General features: G+C 37.2%; 1 protein-coding gene across 10 annotated transcripts in view; it reads left to right on the top strand.

Annotated features, from left to right (window-relative positions):
* LOC137235484 (calcium-dependent secretion activator-like) overlaps nt 1-26,919 on the top strand; it is a 2,443,847-nt gene that overhangs the window by 1,347,284 nt on the left and 1,069,644 nt on the right. For all 10 annotated transcript variants that reach the window (XM_067758485.1, XM_067758483.1, XM_067758487.1 and 7 more), the window contains 2 exons: nt 4,475-4,725; nt 4,798-4,812. In XM_067758485.1, the coding sequence (XP_067614586.1) occupies nt 4,475-4,725; nt 4,798-4,812 (266 nt within the window). The remainder of the gene's footprint in view (nt 1-4,474; nt 4,726-4,797; nt 4,813-26,919) is intronic.

The raw sequence follows: 26,919 nt of genomic DNA, 5'->3' as shown, positions 1-26,919 counted from the left end.
CCCTTACGCACCTTCTACGAAACTAGCACTAACCGAGTCCTCGCAGTCTCTTCCCCAGGTGACCTACCCCACCGACCCTCGATCCTGCCGAAGACTACCGATCAATCCGATGCCGCCGGTTCCTTCAATCGACCCCGCCCGAAACGAGCCGCCGGTGTTCAGGTAAACCACATAGCCCGTCTACTTCCCCTCCCACCACGGCCCTGGTATGCGCTCCGTAGCCCACCGCCACTGCCGTCGCATCTTCGCCCCTCTGGTGCCGCCTCTGCTTCCATCCCGTCGGTGCTACGCCGACCGTTGGCCGTCCACCATCCTACCGCCCTTAAGCTGCTGCTTCCGTCCCGCCGCTACTACGACGACCGTTGGCATTCCGCCATCCTACCACAGTTAACCCGCTGCTTCCGTCCGGCCGCTGATACGACGACTGGTGGCCGTCCGCCATCCTACCGCCGTTAAGCCGCTGCTTCTATCCCACCGCTGCTACGCCGACAGCCATTCAGAAGCCGTGCTGATTCCGCCGCTTCTCTTATACCGCCGTACCAATCCGTCCGTTACCCGACCACCGTTCAACCGTCCTGCCAAACCTCCTCTGGTCCGAAGATCTTTAACAGCCGCTCCGCTCCCTCGCCGTCTTGCGATGGCGAGCTGCTGCCCTCCGAAAACCTCCAGCCGTGTGTGCGTGTGTTCGTAACACATAAATATTGTGTATTTATTCAGTAGGGGTTTGTGGGACCTTTACTCGACTCTGGATTGACTGAGCGTTACCCCAGCCTTAGACAAAATCCACCTCATAAATGGCGCCCAAGCAGGGACCCTCCTCCGCAGATGACAGTGGAAAACCAAATACAACAACCACCAACACTGGCGGGGCGGGTCCGACGAACACACCACCAGAAACAACAAACACACCGACCCCCGAAGGTATGATGCTGAACACCGACTCACTCGGCTGCATCTACTTACTGAAAAGGGAGAGGCTGATAGAGGAGTGTAAGAAGCATAGCATTCCCGTGGAAGGCCAAACTGCAGCCAATCTGCGCCGCGCACTGAGCACGTACGTACAAATAAAACGCACGAGAAAATCAAGCGAAGACCTACTGAAGGAGTTGGAGACGGAAGTAGAAGAGGACGAAGGGAGACCAGCTAAACTAGCAACACCGACACTAAACATCACTCCAACACAACCGACCAAGTCAATACCCGCCATCCAGGTACAAAATCCCCACTCGCATGCGCATGAGAGAGCACGCGCACCACTGAAACGAGACGAAATGAGCGTCAGTGAGCTAATACCGTTCGCCACTGGAATCTGCATTTTTCGGGAGAGGAGTCGCTGCGCGAATTTCTGGAGAGGATAGAGGAGCTCGCCGAATGTTACCGCATCCCCGTCGACCGGCTCCTCCTAACGCTGCCGGAACTACTACGTGGGAAAGCACTCCAATGGTACCGCATCTGTAAGCAACAAATCAACAACTGGAGCGATTTTCGAAGGGAGGTTGAACATTTTTTCCTGCCTAAGCGTCATCTTCAACATTTAGAAGAGGCCATCCGACTACGCAGGCAACAAGGCCGAGAAGAAGCCAAGGACTACGTCCTCGCATTGGAAACGCTGATCCACCAGCATCCGACAATGTGCAAGGAAAACCACCTCGAGCGAATATACGATGGCGAATACATACGGATAACCATCGAGGGCATGAGCGTGCGCGCGCTAGTGGACACCGGCGCCACCCTATCATACGTCGATGAGTTAAAACGAAATCACCTCGAGAGTAATAACATCAAACCACGTCTTAACAGGTGAAGCGTCCAATTGGCAGACCAGACGTGTGTCTTTAGTTCGAATTCCTACCAAGCAAGGATTACGTACCAAGGACGAACGACTAACACAATGATGTCCGTCATCCCGAACCTGGCTGAACGGATGATCTTAGGAATGGACGTTTTACGGGAAAGGGGAATCACCTCACGCTAGATGGCAAGCCGTTAGAAGTCACTTTGATCAGAACATCAGCCAAGTTAGACACACTATGTGCAATGACCAGCCGGGAACACGTGAACAATGGCCAAAATCCGGAGCAGGAAACTTTTTCAGCGCACCACAGGAAGCGATTGAGCAAAACCGTAAGCCCAATTACCGCAGCCGAACATTCGACCATTCGTAAGCATAACCGACCGCTGAAGCAACGCTTCTACCCCCTTTACCCGGCTATACAAAAATACAACTTGGATAAAGAGTACCGAAAAAGAGCACGGAACCGGATATGCAATGCGCTCTGCCACCGCCCGTTACAAAACACCGAACCAGACATATTTTACACAATAAAAAGCGACAGAGAAGATCCCGGTGAGATTATTGGCAACCGTGAAATATCCGCGGCCATGGGAAATAGTAACAACCGACTTCGTGCCACCACTACCACATTCCAAGCAAAGAAGCACTTACCTCCTCGCCATGAGCTACAAATTCTACAAGTGGCTGGAGTTAATTCCTACTCTTCCTCGTCTAACAGCTGGCCATCACCAATTTTTGTTAATATTGTTGAATTAAAAAAAAAAAATTTGAAACAAAAAAAATTTAGAAACAGTAGACAGCGTCGAACCCGCGACTTTTGCGTGCTCATTCACACGCTTACCACATGAGCCATATTGACGCTTTCATTTTTATGTCAACTGCCGTACTTAAGATTGTCTATGGTGCTTTTGCTATATGAGTGTGGTGTGGTTGTCGCTTCGCAACAACAACATTCATATGGTTGTTGTCTTCCAATTTCATTACAGTTTTTCTTAAATGCATGCCGCTATAGAAGTAAACCCCAAAGGCCCTTAAACTGTGAATGAAAAACTGCTCAGTAGTTTAACTGGAGTTATAACTTGATAAGCAAACTTAGTTTAAGTTTAGATTGACCAACTACTGAAAAACCGGGCCATAGTGTACTAAGTTTAGTATATATATATGTACATACATACATACAAACATACCATAAATAGAGGCGCTATTTCTATTTTGTTGTTATTTTTTTTTTTTTTCGAATATATACATACATCCATATTAGCGTTGCCAAATGTCCCTATTGGCTGGGACATTCCGTATTTTTCACTAATTTTAAAGTGTCCCGCCGGGAAATGCTATGTCCCGGCACTTTCACAATATCAAAATAACGACTGAATTCTGTCATTCAGTCTCATCTCAAGTCTCTTAATTTGAGATTTTCCTTTATAGACAATTTTTGTGACTTGATTCGGTATTCAGTAAACGAAAGTCACAAAAACAATTCAACGAAAGTCACAAAAACATTTCAACGAAATTCACCAAAAAAAAATTGCTCAATCAACAAATAATATAGCATTGGATTTTGTCTACATAACTTTGGGTGGTATTGTGGCTGAGCTTGCTAAGACATCGTTCACAATTTTGTATAGAAAATCTCAAAGTGTGTAGGTTCGAATCTCAGCGGGTCCACATAGAGTTCGATGTTTTTTTAAGTATTTTCTGTTTTTTAATTTTTTCTAGCTTATTTTAATTTGAGGAATAAAACAATATATTTAAAGCGTTTTTCGCAAATAATTTTCATACTTTTTCTGAGATTTTCACGTCTGTGATCTGCCCCGGCCCTGCTCACAAATTAGTGATTGCTTTTGTGAGGCTGGAGGCGCGAGACAGCTTACAGAATGGCAAATTATCTCAAAAGTGATTTTCACCCCAAATAGTCTCTAATAGTGACTAGAGACGGCTTACTGAATTCAGCTGTAAATAAATTATAATCTGATACGAAACATGGCCTTATTTGCGGCTTCGATTGTATTCAGCTCATTAGCATATTGCAGGAAACTCTCTGTAAAGAAGAAAAATTCATGCCTACTGTGGTTCCGAATATTGTCAATGTTTGACATTTAGCACACCTAAATATTCATTTTGCAAGGCGAGTGTTGTGTTTTAAAATAACGTTTGGTAAATGAATCCATAGAAACCTGAATTCGCATTAAACACAGTATACGCTAGCCTGTTTCATAAAAATATTTGTTATAAATAAATGAGTTTAAACAGTTTAATTTCATCTAAAAATTACTTCACCGAATGAGCCACCCATACAAATATATAGGTGTTTCTTATTTTTCAAATGTCCCGGGAAATTTTTAAAAATCCCGGGAATTCGGCCAAACTTCAGGTTTGTCCCGGGAACCCGAAATAAAAATCTAGCAACCCTAATCCATATACAAATGTACATCCAACTGAAAGCAAGTTTGCGCGTACAAGTCACAGCAAAGATACACGCGAACTGCATTTTCAAATATGTGACTTTTGCCACTGTCCTCAATTTTTCACAAAGCCCCAAGTATAAGTTCAAAAATGTTATTTATATAAACAGTTCTAGATTTCACCTTCAGAGATAACTCAAACAACGTTTGAAATATAATTTAAAACGTTTAGCGGTTTGTAATACGAAAATTATTTCAATCAATATTTCAATAGTTGGATTCGGCCGACGAGCAAGCCGCAGCTATTCGCCGCGAATTAGACGGGAGAATGCAACGGGTTGCCGATATGGAAAAAAACCGAAAGTTAATGCCGAAGTTTGTACTAAAAGAAATGGAATCCCTATATATCGAAGAACTTAAGTCATCTATAAATCTGTTGATGGCAAATTTAGAATCCCTGCCAGTATCAAAAGGAAATATGGACAGTAAATACGGACTGCAAAAACTTAAACGATATAATCATAGGTACGTAAGTATGCGTCCACCTTATAAACGTTATTGGATACATTTTAAAACCGAAAACTTGATTTGTTTCAGCACACCATCTTTTCTGTAAGTATATTTTATATGAATTCATTTTTCGAATTTGAACCTTTTTTCTCCCATTTTTAATTTCCTAGAACTCAATTTTTTAAAATGTATAGTTAAGGTATTGTTTTTAGCTATGCGAACATTAGTTAAATGGATATTTTTTTCAACGTCGGTGATCTCGACATCGATGTTTAACTATCGTTGTCGGCGGGCAAACTAAGCACGGGATCATGCTTGAAGTACTAACTGAAAGGGGTTCAAAGCCGGCGGCGGGGGGAATGAAAAACTCAGGTGAATTATATCTGTATTTGGGGCAATCCATAGTGACTGGTGGCACATTTGACTGCGGAATCTTAACAGTCATAAGCGAAAATTATGTGAAAAAACCGTATACAATAAAAAATTGTATCCTACAATGTAGAGGAAAAATTATTTAACAACGTCCTTTTGTAAAATACCACGATGACTTTCTCAGTTTCTTGTAGTTATCAGTGACTGGTGGGACACCAAAAAATCCCTCTCTTTAACCGCGGTATTTTCAGTTCGAACACTAAGCTTTTAAGAAATATTCCCTTCAATTGCTAATTAAACTGATCAGCAACGTAGACCAAAGTGTGCCTGAACAACAATCGAAGTCATACCACCTCCCCTCACTAGGGTAGGCACCTTGTCGTTGGTGTGAGAGCTAAATCGAACTATATAGCGCCCGCTTGAGGCTTAGCGGTTTAGAACTGGCAACTACGCCGGTTCGCCTAATAGGAGGGTGGCGGGATGTCGGTGACAAAGAACTGTTATCCCCCTTATACAGGGTGTTATGCGTACCATGACTTTTGGACGATTTGCAGCCAGGGGATATATTCGGTTCTATTCCAACGGAGTCTTCCCGACTTGTGTACGCTGCTTGGAAAAATGTCCTGGGTTGTAGGCAAAATTTACATGCGACTCAAGAAAAGAGTCTCGAGGAGAACAACCCTAACACGCCAGAAGTCGGTATAGTCGAAAAGAACCTCAAAAGCCTTAGAGAAAAGGGAAGGTGGAGGACGCGCACGTCACCACGAAGAGGACCAAATGCCAAATTATATTGCGGCACAGAGAAACATCCAGCACAGCACTTACGACCCGGGAAAAGAAGTCCCGAGGTTAAAGCCCTTAACCAAAAGGGCAAGAGGGGGACGAAGACGTCACGACGAAGATGTAGGAGGGGGCCAAACAGCCCAATGGTGCTGCGAGTCTTACAGATAATGCTAAAACACGTTAAGGTGTCGTCGAGAGGGCTCCTCCCAACCCTTCAGAAGGTTACGTTTGACGTGGCGTTGCTCCAGAAGCCGTGACTCTTATCAGGAGGAAAGGTTTTTGGGCTCAGTGAGCGCGGATTTGGCATTACCTACACGCAAACGGAAGGAAACAGCTGCATTCATATATGTTGCCTACTTACACTACTAAGGACCTCGCAGTGGTGCTCGTCGAGCAGAAAAATAAGCAGGCACGTATCCTGGTATCCTGGTGGAGTGCACGAGGCTAGTATAGGACGAACGGCGGAAAGAGCGGTTGGTCATAGGCGCGGATGCAAATGCGCATCATAATTCGTGTGGAGGTGCAGATACGACTGAGAGAGGCGAACCTCTATTTTGGTTCATACTGCAAACCAATTTGCAGATAGCCAAAATATGTTGGTCCAACATTCAGCAATTTGATATTACATTGCACGTGATATATCAAGGTATAATTAAATAGTTCTTGCTAGACTATCGTACTCCGACCATGCGTATATCAGCTTTAGCATCCCCTTTACGAGGGAAGAGTTGAGAGGAAGTTTTAGAAACACTAGGGCAACAAACAGGACGAAATTTAAGAAATATTTTGAAGAAAAACTGGGACAACCCATAGAGATGGCCAATGTTGAGGAACTGGGGAAGTCCAATGATTTTCTAACAAAACGCCTATAACTGCGTATAACAGAGCTTGCACTGTAGGAAGATTCAGAGGATTCAGAGTCGCATGGAAAAATTTCTGTGCGGACATAGAGTGCTCCGGCGAAACAGCACGGTTAAGGAAAGTCCTAGCAAGGTGATATATCGTTCAGGGACTAATAACGAAAGAGAACGGGGAATGGTCACGTACTAGTTAGAAGTCCCTTGAGGTGCTTTTCGATAGAGTTCCCCATCGGGAGATGATTCATAAGAGCCAGCAGACAGCACTCACACTTCGATTACGGAGCGGGTAGGGTCGAGCTTGGTGACCGATACTAAGATTGAATCGGAGGTGAAGACGTTCTCTATGAGTAAATCGCGCGCCCAGATGGTATATTTGACGGGTGTATAAGACTAAATCATGTACCACGCTCTTGAAGAACTGCTTTCCTACCAAAGGCGTGGAAGATTGGCCATAAGTATCCCAAAGACTACGAGCCCATTAGCTTAAGATGTGCACATAAAGTCCACCGTGAATATAAAACTGCTCTCCAAAACACAACATGCATACACCAAAGGCAATAGGTTGGCGATAAATAAAGCCCTGTAATATAAGGAGTATGCTCATAATAATTGAATATTTAATTATTATAAGCCGGTGTTAAACTCATGAATTCTTAAATATTTAATATTGATACAAATATATACCCTCACTAAGGTAGGCACCTTGTCGTTGGTGTGAGGGCTTAGCCGAACTCCATAGCGCCCGACTATGAGGCGGAGCTGTTTAGAACTAGCATTTACGCCGTTTCGCCTCATAGGAGGGCGGCGGGATGTCGGTGGCAAAGAACTGTTAAGCCCCTAATCCAGGGTGTTATGCGGACCGTGCTTATTGGACGATTTGTAGCTAGGGGCCAAACTCGGCTGTATTCTAACGGAGCCTTCCCGATACCGGGCCACCTCGGGAAGTATTTTTTATTGTGACACCTGTTTGATACTGAATTACAAATTATGTCGCTCTGCTAGCAATGTGAAACTGTGCGATATATATCAACAAACCACAAAATACATACCGATGGATACATCTATCCATGGGAAACTTATTCCGACACAGACACATCCATCCATATACATACATTTAGTAAGATAAGAGCTACTTGCCTCAATGTTTATAAATATTTTCGGTAAAAATGTAATAAATTGTTTAAAGCTGCTCAGTGCACATCTATATTTCAAGGAAAATCATTTTATAAGGATTTTCAACTGTGTTAAACCAGACTCGCTTCTAACAAACAGTAATAAACTATACTACTTAAACATCGACACATCTCTAACACCGCTGCTGATTATAGACATATACCACATTATGAATCAAGCTCTTAAGGATTTAAAATCAATTTCAAAAAATTAAAAATAGTAAAAGTCATAAGGGTGAGGACACAATTTGGGGAGAAGCGAATGATAGAACTGGATGAAAATATCCTTTTTCTTCCGGATACCTACAACTCCTTAGAAGTTCAACTATTGAAACAATAAATAAGAATACATTTTATATAGAACTGATTAAACCTGGTAAAAAATTTAATTCACCATTATTTGAATTTCATACAGAATAAAAAAATTTTGAATTATTCTATTTAATAGTACTTTACTGTAATACATTTAATAATAAAATAAACAATTTATATTTATATTTCATATAATTTATTTTTATTAAATAAAAATTTTAAACATAATTTCCCACATATTACTGTGTCGTATTTTTGTTTCTAATCATAATTGTAATGTATTGGTGGCTTCAGATAATTAATCAGTTCAATCGGTGGCTGCAAATTTCCAAAACTATCGAAATATTCTTTATAATTTTTGTTTTTATAGTATGCTACCCAATGAGTGCCAGGACCATCAGCATCGCCTAAATTAAGAATTCCACCTTCTTTAGCATTCGGTTTATTCGGTAGGGAATTTCGCATAAAAATTCCTTTAAAATGTTCAAGATGTTTGCAATATTTCGATAAATCTATGTCTGTTAACGGTCTTTTGGGTAGGCTTTTTATTCGTTTTTTGGATAAGGTCGTAAAAATAAACCATATCCCCTTCTATACGGTTTGTGGAATAGTCCCTTCCCCATAGCGATTGATTCCATATATCTATTATGACGGCTAGCCTCAGCCAATTGCTCCTTTCCATTCCTGATATCATTTAAAACTTTTGCTATAGCTGATCCACCAGATGCTATACCACCAAGTGCACCCAACGCTGTTAAAATTGGAAGTAGTGGTAAAATTCCACCAATTTTTGGGACTGGAATTATTCTCGCTATATAAATTTCTTTATTTTTAAAGCTAGACTCTATAACATTCTTAGAAATGTTATAGGCCTCATTAAATGACTGCGGCTTTTTTTTGTTAAGTATGTTGATACTTTTTTTAACTGCCATCAAACAATTTTTATTAGATGATATTTTACGAGTTTTCATCTTTTTCCGTTTTTTACATTTAGATGTATTTCTTTTCTTATTTTTTAAACCCATTCCCAATTTGAGTTTTGCTTTCATTGCATTTGTAACGAACCAAGCGTTTGCTCGTTCTTTGAAATCACTGATGTTACACGTTGCCAGGCTTTCTCAGATAAAACTTTATAAGCTTGGTGTCTGTTATTTATATCTTTCGATTTGGAATATGCAATATCATGTTCTCTACAGGCTTCATCTAAAGGATTTATACTCTTATCTCCTCTATCTATCCGTTGTCGGAGTTTCGTTCCAGGACCACAAAATTGTTATCCAGATAAATGAAGCTCAATAGGTAAAGAATTAATCAAACTATTTACCAAACCCTGGCCAGCCTTTTTACGTATTCGTCTTATTAAGTTTTTGTTTTCTTCTTCTTCCTAATAATAATGAGAGTGAGTGTGGGTGAGTTATAATTAAATGGTGATTTTATTATAAAAGCGATTGTTTATATTGCTACAAATCTAGTAAACAAAATGAAAGTTGTTAATCAACGTCTCCAACTTAAGGTTAATAATGCCGACAATTGTATAAATGTTAAAAATGTTAACAGACGTAGTCCCCTTTTACGAAATTCCATACGAGCGCTGATTGTGGGACCGTCAAATTGTGGAAAAACTAATGTTATGCTCAGTTTAATTGAAAGCCCAAACGGGCCTAATTTCCGAAATATATACATTTATTCAAAATCATTATATCAACCAATATATATCTATCTAAAAAGGCTTATTGAGCCGATAAAAAGAATAAATTTTTATACATTTAGTGAAAATGTTGATGTCATCAAACCCGCTGAAGCTAAACCAGACTCAAGTTTGTATATTTGATGATGTAATATGTGGAAAACAAAGTACAATACGAGATTATTTTTGTACGGGTCGTCATAAGAACATTGATTCTTTCTATTTATGTCAAACTTATGCAAAAATTCCTAAACACTTAATCATTTTAAGCATATCTATAATGATCATGTTATCGGAGATATGTCATACAAAAAATTTTTTAAAATTTGTATATAGTCTTGGAGAAATGAATACGGTTTTGTTGTTATTTATTTATTTATTTATTAAGTAAAGATGATCCTATAAATAAAGGTCGATATCGAAAGGGGTTCGATAAATTTATACAACTATATAATATCTATAAAAGACATATACCACATCAGATTCTTATCAGATACACAGCTGATAGGTAACAGATTTACCAGATTATTATCAGATACTCAGCTTAGTTGATAATTTGAAAAAATCCAATAATAAAAATAGTGTTAGTAATTATAATGGTGATGATGATGATGATGAAATTTTGCAGGCGGACAGTGCAAAAGAAAGTGAAGACATGTAAGATGATACATTGCCAACCGTTGAAAATTATATGAATGCTAATGATCTTGAAAGTAAAACAAACATTTATTCGAACGATGCAAATTTAGAATATTCTACAGATAGTTCTCGGAAAGAAAATGTTGAGAGGCAAGCGATGAAGAAACCTACAAAAAAGAAGCGATAGCCTATTGATATTATTAATGAGAAATGTTTTAATAAAAAACAAAAACCAGATAATTTTTTTAGCGTTAGACGAAAAATAAATTTTATGAACGACTACGAAAGACCACCTTCGTATATTCCAAGTAAACCCCATGATAATGAATTAATAAAAAGAGCTGTACAAAGCAATGTAATGAAAACTGAATCGGATACGAATAAAAAACCTGAAAAGCGACAATCTATTGATATCACTAATGAGCAATGTTTTGATAAAACCCAAAAATTAGATAGTGTTATTGACGTTAAAGAAAAAATAAATTATATGAATAATTGTGAACGACCAGCCGCGCATATTCCAAGTAAACTTCATGATGATGAATTAATAAAAAGAGCTGTAAAAAGCAATGTAATGAAAACTGAATCAGATATCGATAAAAAACCTGAAAAGCGATAATCTGGTGATATCATTAATAAGCAATGTTTTGATAAAACTCAAAAATTAGATAGTGTTATTGGCGTTAAAGGAAAAATAAATTATATGAATAATTGTGAACCAGCTTCACATATTCCCAGTAAACCAAATGATGAACAATTACTAAACAAGGCTGTAGAAAGTCAAAATCAAGCTGAAGCTTTTAATGATAATACTACTCTAACTGAACATGACATTTTGAGAAGAATCGAAGAATATCCTGATATGCGGGAAAGACATAAACCTGTAAAACGCAGAGTAAAAATCAACTAAATGAAGATTATAAACGGGTTAAGCTGGCTCACGATTTGCACACCTATCGATATATTTTATTAGATACAAACGCTCACAAGCGTAACTATAACCCAGATAGTCAAATTAGGGGGACAAAATAGTACTATCTACATATTATCAAGAAATTATCCAATTATGATCCACACTCGTTCATAAGGGGTAGAGGTTTATTGAAATCAATCGATTTCCGTGAAAATATTTATGAACATTGGGATATTCCTAATGAGTTGGTGGATAGATTGAGGTTGTTTATATCTTCAACAAGTGCTGGTCATAACAACCATCAAAACGAGATTATATCAATTATTGAAGAGTTGCGAGAAGTTGTATGTAAGTAATATGAGTATAAATAAATTTGGACATTCCTCATTTGGTAATAGTCGATCGAAAACGAAAACAATGCTAGACCGAAATAAAAACCTTAATTTACACAAGAAAAGAGTAATTAACATAGCTGCTCCTATAGAAGACGATGATGCTATTTCGAAAGTATTCTTTTTCGATGAGTTAAATAACACAAAAACTAAGTTAGAACATCAAATCAGAGAAATAAATATAATCCTGAATAATAGTATTAAAAAAGATGTATCGATTCGTGAGGATTTAATAGATCGGCGAAAAAAAGGTGAATGTCCGGAGGAATTAAGTAATATAAACAACTATTTATCTATTATTGAGGATTATTTGATGCGTTTCGTTGTGTTGAAAAAACATCCAACGGAAAAAGATGTTGAAGTGCTAAAAATAAAGTTCCCTACTATAAAAGAATTAACAAAATGAATAACAAAAGAGCTATTGTAGAAGAATTACATAAACAAGCTAGAAAAAATTTTAAACGAAGGCGTGTTATTGTGACTCAGTACTCAAATAGTAATAATCGTTATCAATATCTATTAACTGTAATAGATACATTTTCCAAAAAAGCATGGGCTGAAGCAGTTAAAGATAAAACTAAAGAAAATGTAACAAATGCAATGGCTAAGATTTTAAATTCAAGTAACCGTCTACCGAAAAACCTGCAAACAGTTGATGGAAAGGAATTTTACAATACTAACTTTAAGAGATTATTACAAACAAAAAATATAAATCATTATTCAACATTTTCATCATTAAAAGCATCTATAATATAGCGATTCAATAGAGCATTAAAAGGAATGATGTGGAAAGAATTTAGTTTTCGGGGAACTTATAAATGGATTGATATCTATAAAAATTTAGTCAATGATTATAATGATACTATTCACAGGACCATCAAAATGACTACAAATGAGGTAAATTCCTCGAATGAACAACATTTATTGGACACTGCGTACAACAATTTAAAAGTTTTTCACAGACCAAAATTTTAAATTAATGATGATTTTAGAATAAGTAAATATAAACATGTATTTGAAAAAGGGTATACACCAAATTGGACAACAGAAGTTTTTAAAATAAAGTCAATTAAAAACACAAACCCTACAACATATATACTTGAAGAAAATCAATGTAATGCTATTAAGGGAGGAGTTTACGAATATGAACTTTTCAAAATTAAACTTCTTCATGTATATTTAATTGAAAAAGTTTTGAGACGTAGAAACACTAGAATTTATGTTAAATGGTTAGCATTCCCTTCTCAACACAATTCCTAGGTGGATGTTAATGATTTAAATCAATTAGGTAAATTATAAACAAATAAATAGAAAAGTGTTTTAATAATTATTTCAGTTAAGTATTTAATGATAGCCTATCAACATATCGATTACATTAACAATAAGTGGTAATTCATCTATACTGGTTGCAAATTATTTACCTCCCATAGAACTCAAACAAGATTATGTCTGTGGGTTAATCAGTTTTGACTCATATCATACAATTCAAAATGTGGACAAAGAAAACAATTTGTTTCACATTGGATCGAATGTTATTGAGATATCTGTTGGAACATATGAAATGGATGATATAGTTGAGACAATTACTAAAATATATGACCCTTAAAATCAAGGGTATATTGATATAAGCGCTAACCCTAATACATTTCGAACTGAAATTATGAGCTTTAAGGAAGAAGTAAATTTTGATAAAGAATGTTCAATTGGTCCATTACTAGGTTTCAGTAGAAGAGTACTGAAGCCGGGGATTGTTCATTACTCCGACAAACCAGTGGATATAACAAAAATAAACACGATATCTGTTAAATGTAATATCATCAACGGATCATATATAAATGAACTATCTGTGCATACAATTCATCAGTTTTCGCTTAGAGTTAGTCCAGGATATAAAATCTCAGAAACACCTGCGAATGTTATATATTTACCGGTTAATACACGTCAATTAAGCACTCTAGTTCTTAGAGTTGTTGTTCAAACTGGTAGCTTGGTTAATTTTCGTGGAGAGAACATATCAATAAGACTGCTTTTGAAACCTATCTAAAAAATGATAATTTTTAATAAAAAGCCAACACATACAGATTTTTTGAATAGTTTTCAATCAACCTCAAAAGTATTGGTTACAAAAACAAAAAATCTACACTCTAAATAAGTAAAATCTCCTGTTCAACATAAACTTGATTTAACCTCCGCGAATAAGGAGTTCCTAATAAATCTAGGATTTAGTTTAAAAAATGGGTGATATAATAAACGTTTTGTCCAAACCCATGTTTGATAATAGTATAATAAAAAAGGATTACCATAGCTACACACCATATCTGCAATCGTTTCAAAACAACGATGAAATTCGGATCCCTATACAAAATCAAGATCAATTTTTGTTGTTGTATCGGCCTACTGATTTATAAGAAAACATTTTTTTTAATGATAAAATAATTATTGTTAGGCCTTGAGCTCGATTCGAACCCGCGATCTTATAAATCAGTAGGCCGATACAACAACAAAAATTGTTAATACATCCCAGAGCACGGGGAAAAAGTGTCAATAAAATATGACACTATGGCAGCATTGCCATCAAACAAGTCCAATTTTCACATTCTTTCTGCAACAGATGTCGCAGTGTTGTGAATATCAATTGGCAAGAACCAGAATAGAAGTTGGATTAATGACGACAACAAAAAAACCGCTGTGATGGCTGAATGGTTATAGCAACGGCGCCTAAACGTTGCCGATGAAGGAATTTAGCAGTTCCCGAAATGGATCTATACAACGAGCTTTGGCAGTTGTCTAAAAATTTTTTCTTCTATTCTAATTTAATAATTTTTTCAATTAAGAAAAAATTGATCATAACAATAATAATGATAAAATAATTATTGTTAGGCCTTGAGCTCGATTCGAACCCGCGATCTTATAAATCAGTTGGCCGATACAACAACAAAAATTGTTAATACATCCCAGAGCACGGGGAAAAAGGGTCAATAAAATATGACACTATGGCAGCATTGCCATCAAACAAGTCCAATTTTCACATTCTTTCTGCAACAGATGTCGCAGTGTTGTGAATATCAATTGGCAAGAACCAGAATAGAAGTAGGATTAATGACGACAACAAAAAACCGCTGTGATGGCTGAATGGTTATAGCAACGGCGCCTAAACGTTGCCGATGAAGGAATTTAGCAGTTCCCGAAATGGATCTATACAACGAGCTTTGGCAGTTGTCTAAAAATTTTTTCTTTCTTCTATTCTAATTTAATAATTTTTTCAATTAAGAAAAAATTGATCATAACAATAATAATGATAAAATAATTATTGTTAGGCCTTGAGCTCGATTCGAACCCGCGATCTTATAAATCAGTAGGCCGATACAACAACAAAAATTGTTAATACATCCCAGAGCACGGGGAAAAAGTGTCTATAAAATATGACACTATGGCAGCATTGCCATCACAGCCCAATTTTCACATTCCTTCTGCAACAGATGTCGCAGTGTTGTGAATATCAATTGGCAAGAACGAAAATAGAAGTAGGATTAATGACGACAACAAAAAAACCGCTGTGATGGCTGAATGGTTATAGCAGCGGCGCCTAAACGTTGCCGATGAAGGAATTTAGCAGTTCCCGAAACGAGCTTTGGCAGTTGTCTAAAAATTTTTTTTTTCTTCTATTCTAATTTAATAATTTTTTCAATTAAGAAAAAATTGATCATACCAATAATAATGATAAAATAATTATTGTTAGGCCTTGAGCTCGATTCGAACCCGCGACCTTACAAAATCAAGATCTATATGTGCTACCTAGTGAGAGTATTTTATACATTGAAGGATTCATGTCAAATAGTAATTCGCACGTTTCAAAAACTGTGCAACTGCTTAATAATTGTATGGCGTATTTATTCGAGGAGATTCGGTATGAAATTAATGGAATAGAAATTGATCGCACTAGAAAGTTGGGTATTGCAACAGCAATGAAAAATTATGTCACTTAACGAATTTGAGAGTAAAAATCTAAAAAATGCCGGGTGTTGTCCATTTGAAAATATTAACCTAAAGGCTGGACATTTTAATTTTTGTATACCGTTGAAACCTGCTTGGATTCGCTGAAGGTTTTGATAAAATTATTGTTAATTGTAAACATGAATTAATCTTAATACGAGCCAAAGAAGATGATGGTGTTATGACGTCAACTACACCATCAGAAAAGCTTTTATTAAAACCTTTAAATATTACATGGAAAGTGCCATATGTTCAACTTTCAGACTCGTATCGATTAACTATGTTGAGAACAATTAATAGCAAACAACCACTAAACATTTCGTTTAGAAGTTGGGATGTTTACCATAACCCGTCTCTACAGGAAAACACTAATATCTTATGGAATGTCAAACTGGTTGGTGAAAATGAAAGACCTCGCTATATTATTTTAGGATTTCAAAATGGAAAATAAATTTACACATTGTGACTTATTGGATGTTAAAGTTCACCTCAACTCCACTACATATCCATATGATGATCTTAATATTAAATTTGATCGAAATCGGTATGCTCTATTCTATGACATGTATTTGAAATTTCAACAAAGTTACTATGGACGCACTCCCCAACCACTTTTATCGCCTGATCAATTTGTTCAACATGCTCCAATAATCGCTTTAGATGTTACACATCAGAATGAATCTATAAAAAGCGGTCCCATCGATATTCGGATTGAGCTAAAATTTCACACGGCCGCATCTGCCAACACCGCTGCTTATTGTATACTCATCCATGATAAAATGTATGAATATATTCCATTTTCAAATGTTGTCAAAAAGATTATTTAGAAAAATAGTAGTAATTTTATGAAACTACACACACATATAAGTATATTACGCATTGCTAACCACGCCAAAATATGGAGAAAAATATATGATGTATATTGGAACGATTTTCCGTCAACCCTTGTCAAATTTGGTTTTGAGACAAACCGGTTTTGGCGTTGTGCCATCATCAGTGTCGATTTTCGTTCTGATCTGTTGTTGTCGTTTGTCCTGTATTTATAGTTCGTAGGTACATGAGCCAGGTATTGTCAAAATTGATGCTTGTGTAAGTTAACATAACAAACATTTAAGAACCAGAAATTCATTCTCTCACGCTGATACAAAGTATCCAGATGCAAATATTGCAATTCTACACGCGCAATCGCCAAAAGTGATGACTGCATGTCTACACAAGATGCCTTAACGCGCAATCGCCAAAACTGCTGACTGCATGTCCAGATATCTTGAATCAAGGCCATATTTTCTGAGCTGCGGCGCAACAACGAATATTCACTAAGCAGTGACGCGCAAAGAAGATCAGGGTATATAATTAAGTATCTTTCCAAATTGTAATTCAGTTCTATTTTTGACATTAAATAAAAAACATTCGGCTTCCTGCCGTATAAAAAAATATTTTTTTAAACAATTTAGTTCGGTCTAAATTAACTGGCGCCCAAGGTCAAAGGGTCTAGTTGCGAAATAAAAAGTGCATAAGTCGATCCAAAAAGGCTCGCCGTTACCATCGGACCAAGGACCAAGAACTCACCCCCTTACCCACGCTTGAGGAAGGGGCAGCAAGCGAGTGTAAATCAAGTGGAATAGCCGATCTTTAGTACCCGGAAGGAAAAGAGGAAGAAATCGAAAATCCATGCTTGCTGTCTTATCGTAAGAATATTTAAGTGAAATTATTTAAAAAAAAAAAAAAGGAAAATAGGTATTTTTACTTGTATAAAATTAAGAGTTTTAAGGATATATTACGGCTTAAGTGCAGTATACGGACAATTCCAAAATCAAAAAAAGAAGTATGAGGATTGATAGACATGGTCAAGGTGAGAATAACTACACAATTTTTTTTTGTGGGCAAATGACAATAACAGGAGTTATTAAGGGTCAAAGTTCATATGAAGCATTTTTTTAAATCTAAATTTCTTTTTAAGTATCGAACCGAAACCTTTTTTTTTCATTGTATAGGTAGTAAAATTACCTTTCATTTGATATGCCGTTTGTATTCCTTTCCCGTAAAATACTTAAAAAATTCGATGTTTAAAAGTGCTATATTTACTAAGTAAATTACGCATATTTATTTGTAGATATGTATGTATGTGTATGTATATTTCGTTAATACGTTGGTATTTAAAGCTTAAATTAATTTTCTATAGCGTTAACCAACAATTTTATTGAAATAAATGTATTCGATATGGCGCTATGGTAAGGCGCCATTAATCGATTTTATTGATTTCTATAAGGTTGGTTATAAGATTAGCTGGACCTTAACAGATGTTTGGAAAATAACCGTTATTTCAATTTATTGAAAAGTGTTAATTTAAACTGTTAAATACAAGTGCAAATTACTATGGCAAATATAAAGTTGTTGCAAATTTATCAAATATTTGAGTGCTGTGAAAGTGGTCCCATAAGTGAGTCAGCCCTGCATACACTGCAAGAGTGGGGATTGATTCCCAGCGAGGGCGAGTATTTGTGTAGTGCAGGCCATGTTCTCAAGTTAATTGAAAATGCTGATAGCGGTGACGGTTACTCTTGGAGGTTAGCTTATATATGCTAGTATGTGATTATGTGTATGTAACAAGTTAATTTTTAAAATTATTTAGGTGTTGTGATCTCAAGGGCAAACGTAGATGTAACGTTAAAGTCTCGTTAAGAAAGAATACATTTTTCGATAAATCAAAGCTTCCCATTTTCAAAATGGTAGCTTTCGCGTATTTATGGATTAAAAATACTACCCTCGATTTCATTATGGATGAGCTCACGATAGCAAAACATACGGCGGTCGATTGGCGCAGCTTTTGTTGCGAGGTGGTGTTTGATCATAAATAAGACTAAGATTGGCGGGGACGGGGTGATTGTTGAAATCGACGAAAGTAAGATTGGTCGTCGGAAGTACCACCGCGGTCATCGTGTAGAAGGGCAATGGGTGTTCGGTGGGGTGGAGAGGGGAACTAACCGATGATTTATGGTACCTGTGGAGAAAAGGGACAAAGATACTTTGCTGCAAATCATAAAAGAATGGATTTTACACGGTAGCATTGTTGTGTCCGATTTCTGGAAGGTTCGTTGATTTGATAATTATATATTTCATTCATTTATAAATATACATTTATGTATATCGTTTATAGGCATATGATTGCTTACAAGATGAGGGTTATGTACATTTTAAAGTGAACCACTCGCTCAACTTTAAAAACCCCGAAACTGGCCATCATACAAATACGATCGAAGGGTTATGGAGGCATGCCAAGGTCTTTATGCCCCAATTCCACCGCAAAAAGCAATTCTTTTGCGGCTATTTGGCAAAATTTTTTTTTTGCGGCATTGCAAGGCTACTAATATTGACCCTTTAACAACATTTTTTAAAATGGCTGGGAACCTTTACAACCCATGTAACCCACGACTTGTAGAGGAGGAAGATGAAGATGATTATGAGGTCGATATGTCGGCGTGAGTTAAACGTAAGTTACAAAATAAATACTTATTTTTTAAGGGGCTATGTATGTATGAAAGTATTCTGCGCAGAAATACTGTGGATGACGGTGGGGTGCAATAAAGCTGTACGCAATAACGCCATACGGCTTTATTTCCAATCAGTTTGAGAAATAAAGCCATATGGCCTTATTTCCAATTGCTAATGGAAATAAAGCCAGTATGGCCTTATTGCCATTTTCAAAACATGGTTGTGGTAATTTTATTAGGCTATACCTAAAAACGCGAAAATAGTGCGTACCGTGGCATGTTGCCAAGGTTCAGACAACCACCCGAACTTGGCATGGCGTAGCCCAGGGTTATTTAAATAAGGGCGGCCAAAGGCCGCCAAATCGGAAATGTGTTCTGCACATAAAGGAAACAAATACCAGGTGTTCTGCGCAGAATTACTGTTAATTTGCCCAAAATTAAGTTTTGGTATACCAGGAACAGGACAGTTGGTAATGCATTGATGGAACTAAGGATATTATATATAATTTTAAATGAAAGCTTAAATTATTTCCCATCTACCAAACTATATTTTCATATATTTAATACAGCAATTAAATAAAAAAATTAAGTTTTTAAAAATTGTGATATGTTTTTTAAAAAATTATATTATTTCAAGAAATTCTTTGCAGTTATATACTTAAGATATACATCAAATGAAAGGTATTGGAAATACCTATCCAACAACGTTGATAATCGGTTCAATACTTTAGAAGTAATTTAGATTTAAAAAAAAGCTTATTATGAACTTTGACCTTTAATAACTTTTGTTGTTGTTGTTTGCCCAACAAAAAAAATATATCGTTATGTTTCTTTTATTAATACCTATCGATCTCAATTTTTCCTTTTTTTATATCAGCATTGTCCGTATACTGCACTTGTTCCTATATTACAAATAGGTTATTAACATTTGCATTTCAGAGTTTTTTTTCTCCCTAATTACACTGTATAATAAAGAGCTCGTACAGCTCATAAATTAAATAGGCAATTAAAAATAACACAAATCCAACTCTGCTATTCACCTGAAAAGGGACCCTCCAGAGATTGTTAAGTTAAAGGAAAATACGTTAACAAAAAGCAAAGAGCAAAAATGGCGCAAAATAATGTGCTACGACCACCTTTGCTGGGTAATGCAGGTGCACCTCCAGCAGGGGCACCAGTACAACCACAACCTCAGCTGCTACCAGCTGGCATTCCCCAATCGGTGAATGCCTCCCCTGAGATTAGGAGCCTTATTAAGAATCTAATAACTGAAATTCTGGTGACGGACGAGAATAACATAGTTAGGAGCGTACTTCATCCCACACAACAACCCTTAACGGCCCAACTAATTGACGAACAATTTCGAAGCAACCTCTCAGACATGGACAAAGTGCCCGACGTCGTGAGATCCCTTCACGAGTTCGGTGGCAACCCAGCAGAATTCAGTAGCTGGAAAAAAAGTGTAGAGCGAATCCTGAAGATTTATGAACCAAGCATAGGTTCACCTAAGTTCTTTGGCATTCTAAGCGTAATTCGCAACAAGATTGTAGGCAGTGCAGATGCCGCACTCGAATCCTACAACACCCCATTAAATTGGAAAGCAATTTCCCAGTGCCTCACAGCACACTATGCTGACAAACGGGACTTAAGCACCCTGGAGTACCAGATGACTTGTTTGGTCCAAGGCAGGAAATCGGTACAGGAATTCTACGCGGAGGTGTATTCCCACCTTTCGCTAATACTCAACAAGGTATCCTGCATGGATGTTGGCGTGGAGGCCATGCGTGTCCTCACGCGTACATACCGTGACAAGGCATTAGATACCTTTGTTCGAGGACTATCGGGTGGCCTATCCAGACTCCTCGGCATGAAAGAGCCGTCTGATTTTCCCGAAGCCTTGCATTTATGCATTAAGCTGGAAAACCAGAACTTTAGAGCTGCTCACGCTAACAGCCAGTACAATTTACCCAGAAGACCAATGCTACCTGCAGCATCATTTGGCACATACCAACAAAAGCCTGCACTTCCACCGAGGAAACAACCCAATCAACAATTTTACCCGCACCTTGCGCATTTCCCCCAATCAATATCTCTATTTACCCGATTTCCCCAGCAACCTCAATACCATCAGCAACAACAGTATTAGCAACCTCAATACCAACAATATCAACGCCCATATCTACAGTACGCAAATACACCGAATACCCAAGGACCCCTGCATTACGGTAATCCACCGCAAAGGCCATTACAACCAAAACCACCCACACCTATGGACGTGGACCAATCGATGCGAACAAGAAATATCAATTACATGAACAGGCCAGGATACAGCAACGTAGCGTCAAAACGACCACCCCCGGCGAACACAGGGCAATCCAATAGAAATGCTGCTCCTAAAATTCAAAGGATAGAGCACATAGAACCATCACCTGACGCTGCCGTAGCCGAAGCACAGCAATACGAAGCAGGTACATACGGACGCGAAACTGACGAACTGAACGCAGAAGAAACACAATCCTGGGAAGACAACTATCAGGATTATTCGCGGTACGCACATGACAGCGAAAAAGAAGGCGAAGAGTTTTGCGACGTTCATTTTTTAGGCTCACGCACTCGACATTGCCCTACATCCAGTGCAAAACCGGCAATGCAGAGGTATTAAAATTCCTTATAGACACTGGCTGGATTACATGATTATTAAAAATGGTAAAAAAATCAGAATAAAGCAATTGTTATCAACATCGGTAAATAATTTGGAAATAAACTGAGCACCTAACAGAAGAACAAAGGGGAGGGCTTCATGATCTCTGTAACCAGCACTCAAAACTTTTCGCAGAACCCGATGAAAAACTGACATATACCACTGTAGTGGAGGCAGAAATTAGAACGACGACCGACAACCCTGTCTACCCGCGAAGTTATCCATACCCAATGTTCCTAAAATCAGAGGTCGAAAGACAAATTAATAAACTCCTGGAAGACGGCATCATAAGGCCATCACGATCACCCTATAATTCGCCTGTCTGGATAGTGGATAAAAAACCAGATTCCCTGTGCAACAAACAATACAGACTAGTTATAGATTATCGGAGGTTGAACTCTGTAACAATAGCAGACCGTTACCCTATTCCCGAAATTAACGAGGTCCTTTCCCAACTGGGGAGCAATAAACTTTTCTCGGTCATTGACCTGAAGAGCGGCTTTCACCAAATTCCTTTAAAAAATTCACATATAGAAAAGACCGCTTTCTCCATAAATAACGGGAAGTATGAGTTCACGAGGCTACCATTTGGTTTAAAGAATGCCCCTTCAATTTTCCAGAGAACGCTGGACGACATTTTACGATACTACATAGGACATTACTGCTACGTCTACATAGACGACATCATAATATTCAGCAAAACTGATGCAGATCACATAGCTCATTTAAAAAGTATTTTCGGTACACTAGAAGATGCGAACATGAAGGTACAACTGGATAGGTGCAAGTTCTTTCAAAAGGAGGTCAAATTTCTGTGATTCATTGTAACGCCGGAAGGAATCAAAACAAATCTTTCAAAAATAGAGGCTATTCAAAATTTCTCAGTTCCACGGAACCTCAAAGAGTTCAGACCCTTTTTGGGTCTGTCGGGTTATTACCGGCGCTTCGTTAAAGATTATGCGAAGCTAGCTAAACCACTTACATCCCTTTTAAGAGGGGTGGAGGGACGCGTGTCCAAAAATCAATCGGCAAAAAGACAGATCACCCTTGATGAGGACGCAATGGTGGCGTTTACAAAACTTAAAAATGTTCTTGTCTCAGGAGAAGTAATGCTGACCTACCCCAACTTGAGCACAGGTTTTGAGCTGACAACCGATTCCTCCAATTACGCAATAGGCGCGCAGTCCTGTCGCAGGAAGACAGACCCATCACATTCATATCCAGGACCCTTTCAAAAACAGAAGAAAATTACACAGCCAACGAGAAGGAAATGCTTGCCATCATATGGGCATTGAAATCTCTGCGTAACTATCTTTACGGTTCGGCAAAAGTCAGAATTTTTACAGACCACCAGCCCTTAACTTATGCTATAAGCAACAAAAATAACAACAATAAAATGAAACGCTGGAAAGCTATACTTGAGGAATATGATTACGAATTGAATTACAAACCTGGCAAAATAAACGTAGTTGCGGACGGACTATCTAGACCACTGCAACAAGAACAGATAAATTCCCTAACAGCAACCCGACATAGCGACGACAGCTCAGTTCAAACGTTGATACCCTATACAGACGCACCCATCAACGCACTCAGGAACCAACTTTTCATTTCCATAGGTGAAACCTCCTCATACCAGTTTCAAATAATTTTCCCAACCTATCATAGGCACACTGTGGTGGAGAGAGAATTCACGGAAGATAGTATTATTGCTTTATTAAAAAGATATTTGAATCCCTCGGTTACAAATTGCATAAAGACAGAAGACAGTATATTAGGAAGAATCCAAACCATTTACCAAACCCACTTCAGTAGATACAGGGTCTGTGGCACGCGAAATTTTGTGGAGGATATCCTTACCGAGTCTGAGCAGGGAAGAGAAATTATCTGCGAACACAACAGAGCTCATCGCAACCCAACAGAAAATAAAGCTCAACTTTTGGAGAGATGCTATTTTCCTCAGATGAACGCGAAAATAAAAAAAATTGCGAAACAGTGTAGGATTTGCCTTGAAAATAAATACGAGCGACACCCAGTAAACCCCATTCTAAAAGCCACTCCAATCCCCAATTATCCAGGACATATTGTTCACGTAGACCTGCATTATACCAGCAATAAAATAGTGTTAACAGCAATAGCCAAATTCTCAAAATACGCCCAAGCAAAGATTGTAAAGTCCAGATCATCCGACGATATAAAAACCCCTTTAAGAGATTTGTTGGAGATATTTGGATTTCCCGAAAACATTGTGATAGATAATGAAAAATCACTGAATTCGGCTCCCATAACCTTCATGCTGCAGAATCGATTTGGAATAGAAATATTCAGAACCCCACCATATAAAAGCACAGTGTATGGACAGATAGAGCGATTCCACTCCACCTTGTCGGAATTATTGCGATGTACCAAAGCAGAAAATGTTCACTCTGATTTCCGCGATCTCCTTGATATACAAATACAATTTCTCAATTCATTCCACTACTAAACGAGAGCCTATAGAATTATTTTTTGGACGGACAGTTGGACCGCACCCAGTCGACCTGGACAAAGACGAAAACATACAAAACTTGAAAATTAAAAAAGGAAGGGATTTAGAGGTCCACAATAAGAGAAGAACAGATTTCAGGACATACAGTGCAAATGACGTGGTTTATGTGAAGTTAAACAAGCGAATAGGAAATAAATTGTCAGCCCGTTACAGGAAGGAAGTACCATACTTGAGGATAAGGGAAATACAATTACGACTCAGTCGGGAAAGTCGATGCATAAAAGCCATATTAAGGCCCAATAAAAAAAAAAAAATTTTAAAATTAAAAAAGAGTAAGCAAACTTTTCAAAAAGCAAAGAAACAAAAAAGCAAGAAAGAGGGAAGAAGGAAGTTTTTCTCTTCTAAAAATTAATCAGTTAAAGGAATGAAAATAAAAATTACAAATTATAATAATAATAAAAAGGATAGTACAGGAAGATTTAAGGAATGCTCTGATTATGCGGGTCTTATATGACCAAAGACACATAATTACTAATAATAATAATGACAAATATTTAATAAACAGAAATCTAAGTTCAATACAACTAATCTTCTTAAATTTAAGTCAAATCGAGGAAAATGCCATAGGCTCGCGATCTATTCTAGCAATAATTTAATTTAAGTCGAGCTATACGCCATAGGCGTACGATTTTAGATATAAGCAATAATTGAGTATTCGTGGTCATTAAAAAAATAAACCCCTTTTTAATTATCCTTGCCTGCATGGCACATGCCAATATCCAAATCCACGATTATTCATCATCCCACTTAATAACTATAGATAACGGCCTCTCAAAAATCAAAGATGGCACCCTCCACTTTATCCACATTATTAACACCCAAACATACAGAAACCTTTTGGAAAATCTAACGGTGATCATAGGAAAAAATTTACCACCATCGAATCCTTTATATCCTACCCTGCAGCATGAGGCCCAACAAGCTATTGAGATGTTGGAACTCATTGAACCCATCCGAAATACTAAAACCCGATGATCCCTAGATTTTCTCGGTACCGCTTGGAAGTACATAGCGGGAAGCCCCGACCATGCTGACCGCAATATTATAAATTCTAACTTGGGAAAATTGATTATAAACAATAATAAACAAATTATTATAAATAATGTGTTGAAAAACCAAGTAAATAAAATTACTGAAATTACTAATAGTTTGTTAAATGCTATAAAAAAGAAAATGTCATAACAAATAAGGTAGCAGTAAGCCTCCAAAATAAGCTAAGATTAATCAAAGAAGAAATTGTAAATGTTAAGTACGCCATACAATGGGCAAGAATTGGAATTGTAAGCCCAATAATATTAAATAAATTGGAAATTGGTTTAGCTATAGGAGAAATGAATAAAGAACATATGCCATTTGATACTGCCGGGGAGGCATTAGAACTAGCTGAAGTAAGCGTACTTAGAAATATTTCATCAATTTTATAGATTGTTAAAATACCATTAACCACCATGGATATATATGAAAATTTAATAATTAAAGCTGTTATAAGGAATAATATTATAATTGACCTAAAATATAATAATGTCATAAAAAATAAAGACCGTATATTCGGCATAACAAATGATTGTAGAAAGTATAAAAAATAAGCATATGTAAGCAAAATGAGTTAATAGATTTAAGTAATGATTCTTGTATACCTAAGTTAATAAAAAGCCTCAACTCTTCGTGTCACTTCATCAACTGCTTAAATTATTTCCCATCTACCAAACTATATTTTCATATATTTAATACAGCAACTAAATAAAAAAAAAATAAGTTTTTAAAAATTTTGATGTTTTTTAAAAAATTATATTATTTCAGGAAATTCTTTGCAGTTATATACTTAAGATATACATCAAATGAAAGGTATTGGAAATACCTATCCAACGACGTTGATAATCGGTTCAATACTTTAGAAGTAATTTAGATTTAAAAAAAAGCTTATTATGAATTTTGACCTTTAATAACTTTTGTTGTTGTTGTTTGCGCAACAAAAAAAAATATATCGTTATGTTTCTTTTATTAATACCTATCGATCTCAATTTTTCGTTTTTCTATATCAGCATTGTCCGTATACTGCACTTGTTCCTATATTACAAATAGGTTATTAATATTTGCATTTCAGAGTTTTTTTTCTCCCTAATTACACTGAATAATAAAGAGCTCGTACAGCTCATAAATTAAATAGGCAATTAAAAATAACACAAATCCAACTCTGCTATTCACCTGAAAAGGGACCCTCCAGAGATTGTTAAGTTAAAGGAAAACACGTTAACAACTTAGAGCAAAAATGGCGCAAAATAATGTGCTACGACCACCTTTGTTGGGTAATGCAGGTGCACCTCCAGCAGGGGCACCAGTACAACC

The sequence above is a fragment of the Eurosta solidaginis genome, chromosome X (assembly GCF_040869045.1).
Source record: "Eurosta solidaginis isolate ZX-2024a chromosome X, ASM4086904v1, whole genome shotgun sequence".
NCBI classification, from domain to species: Eukaryota; Metazoa; Arthropoda; class Insecta; order Diptera; family Tephritidae; genus Eurosta; species Eurosta solidaginis.
The sequence above is the reverse complement of the archived record's forward strand: the minus strand, read 5'-3'. Positions and strand labels throughout refer to the sequence as shown.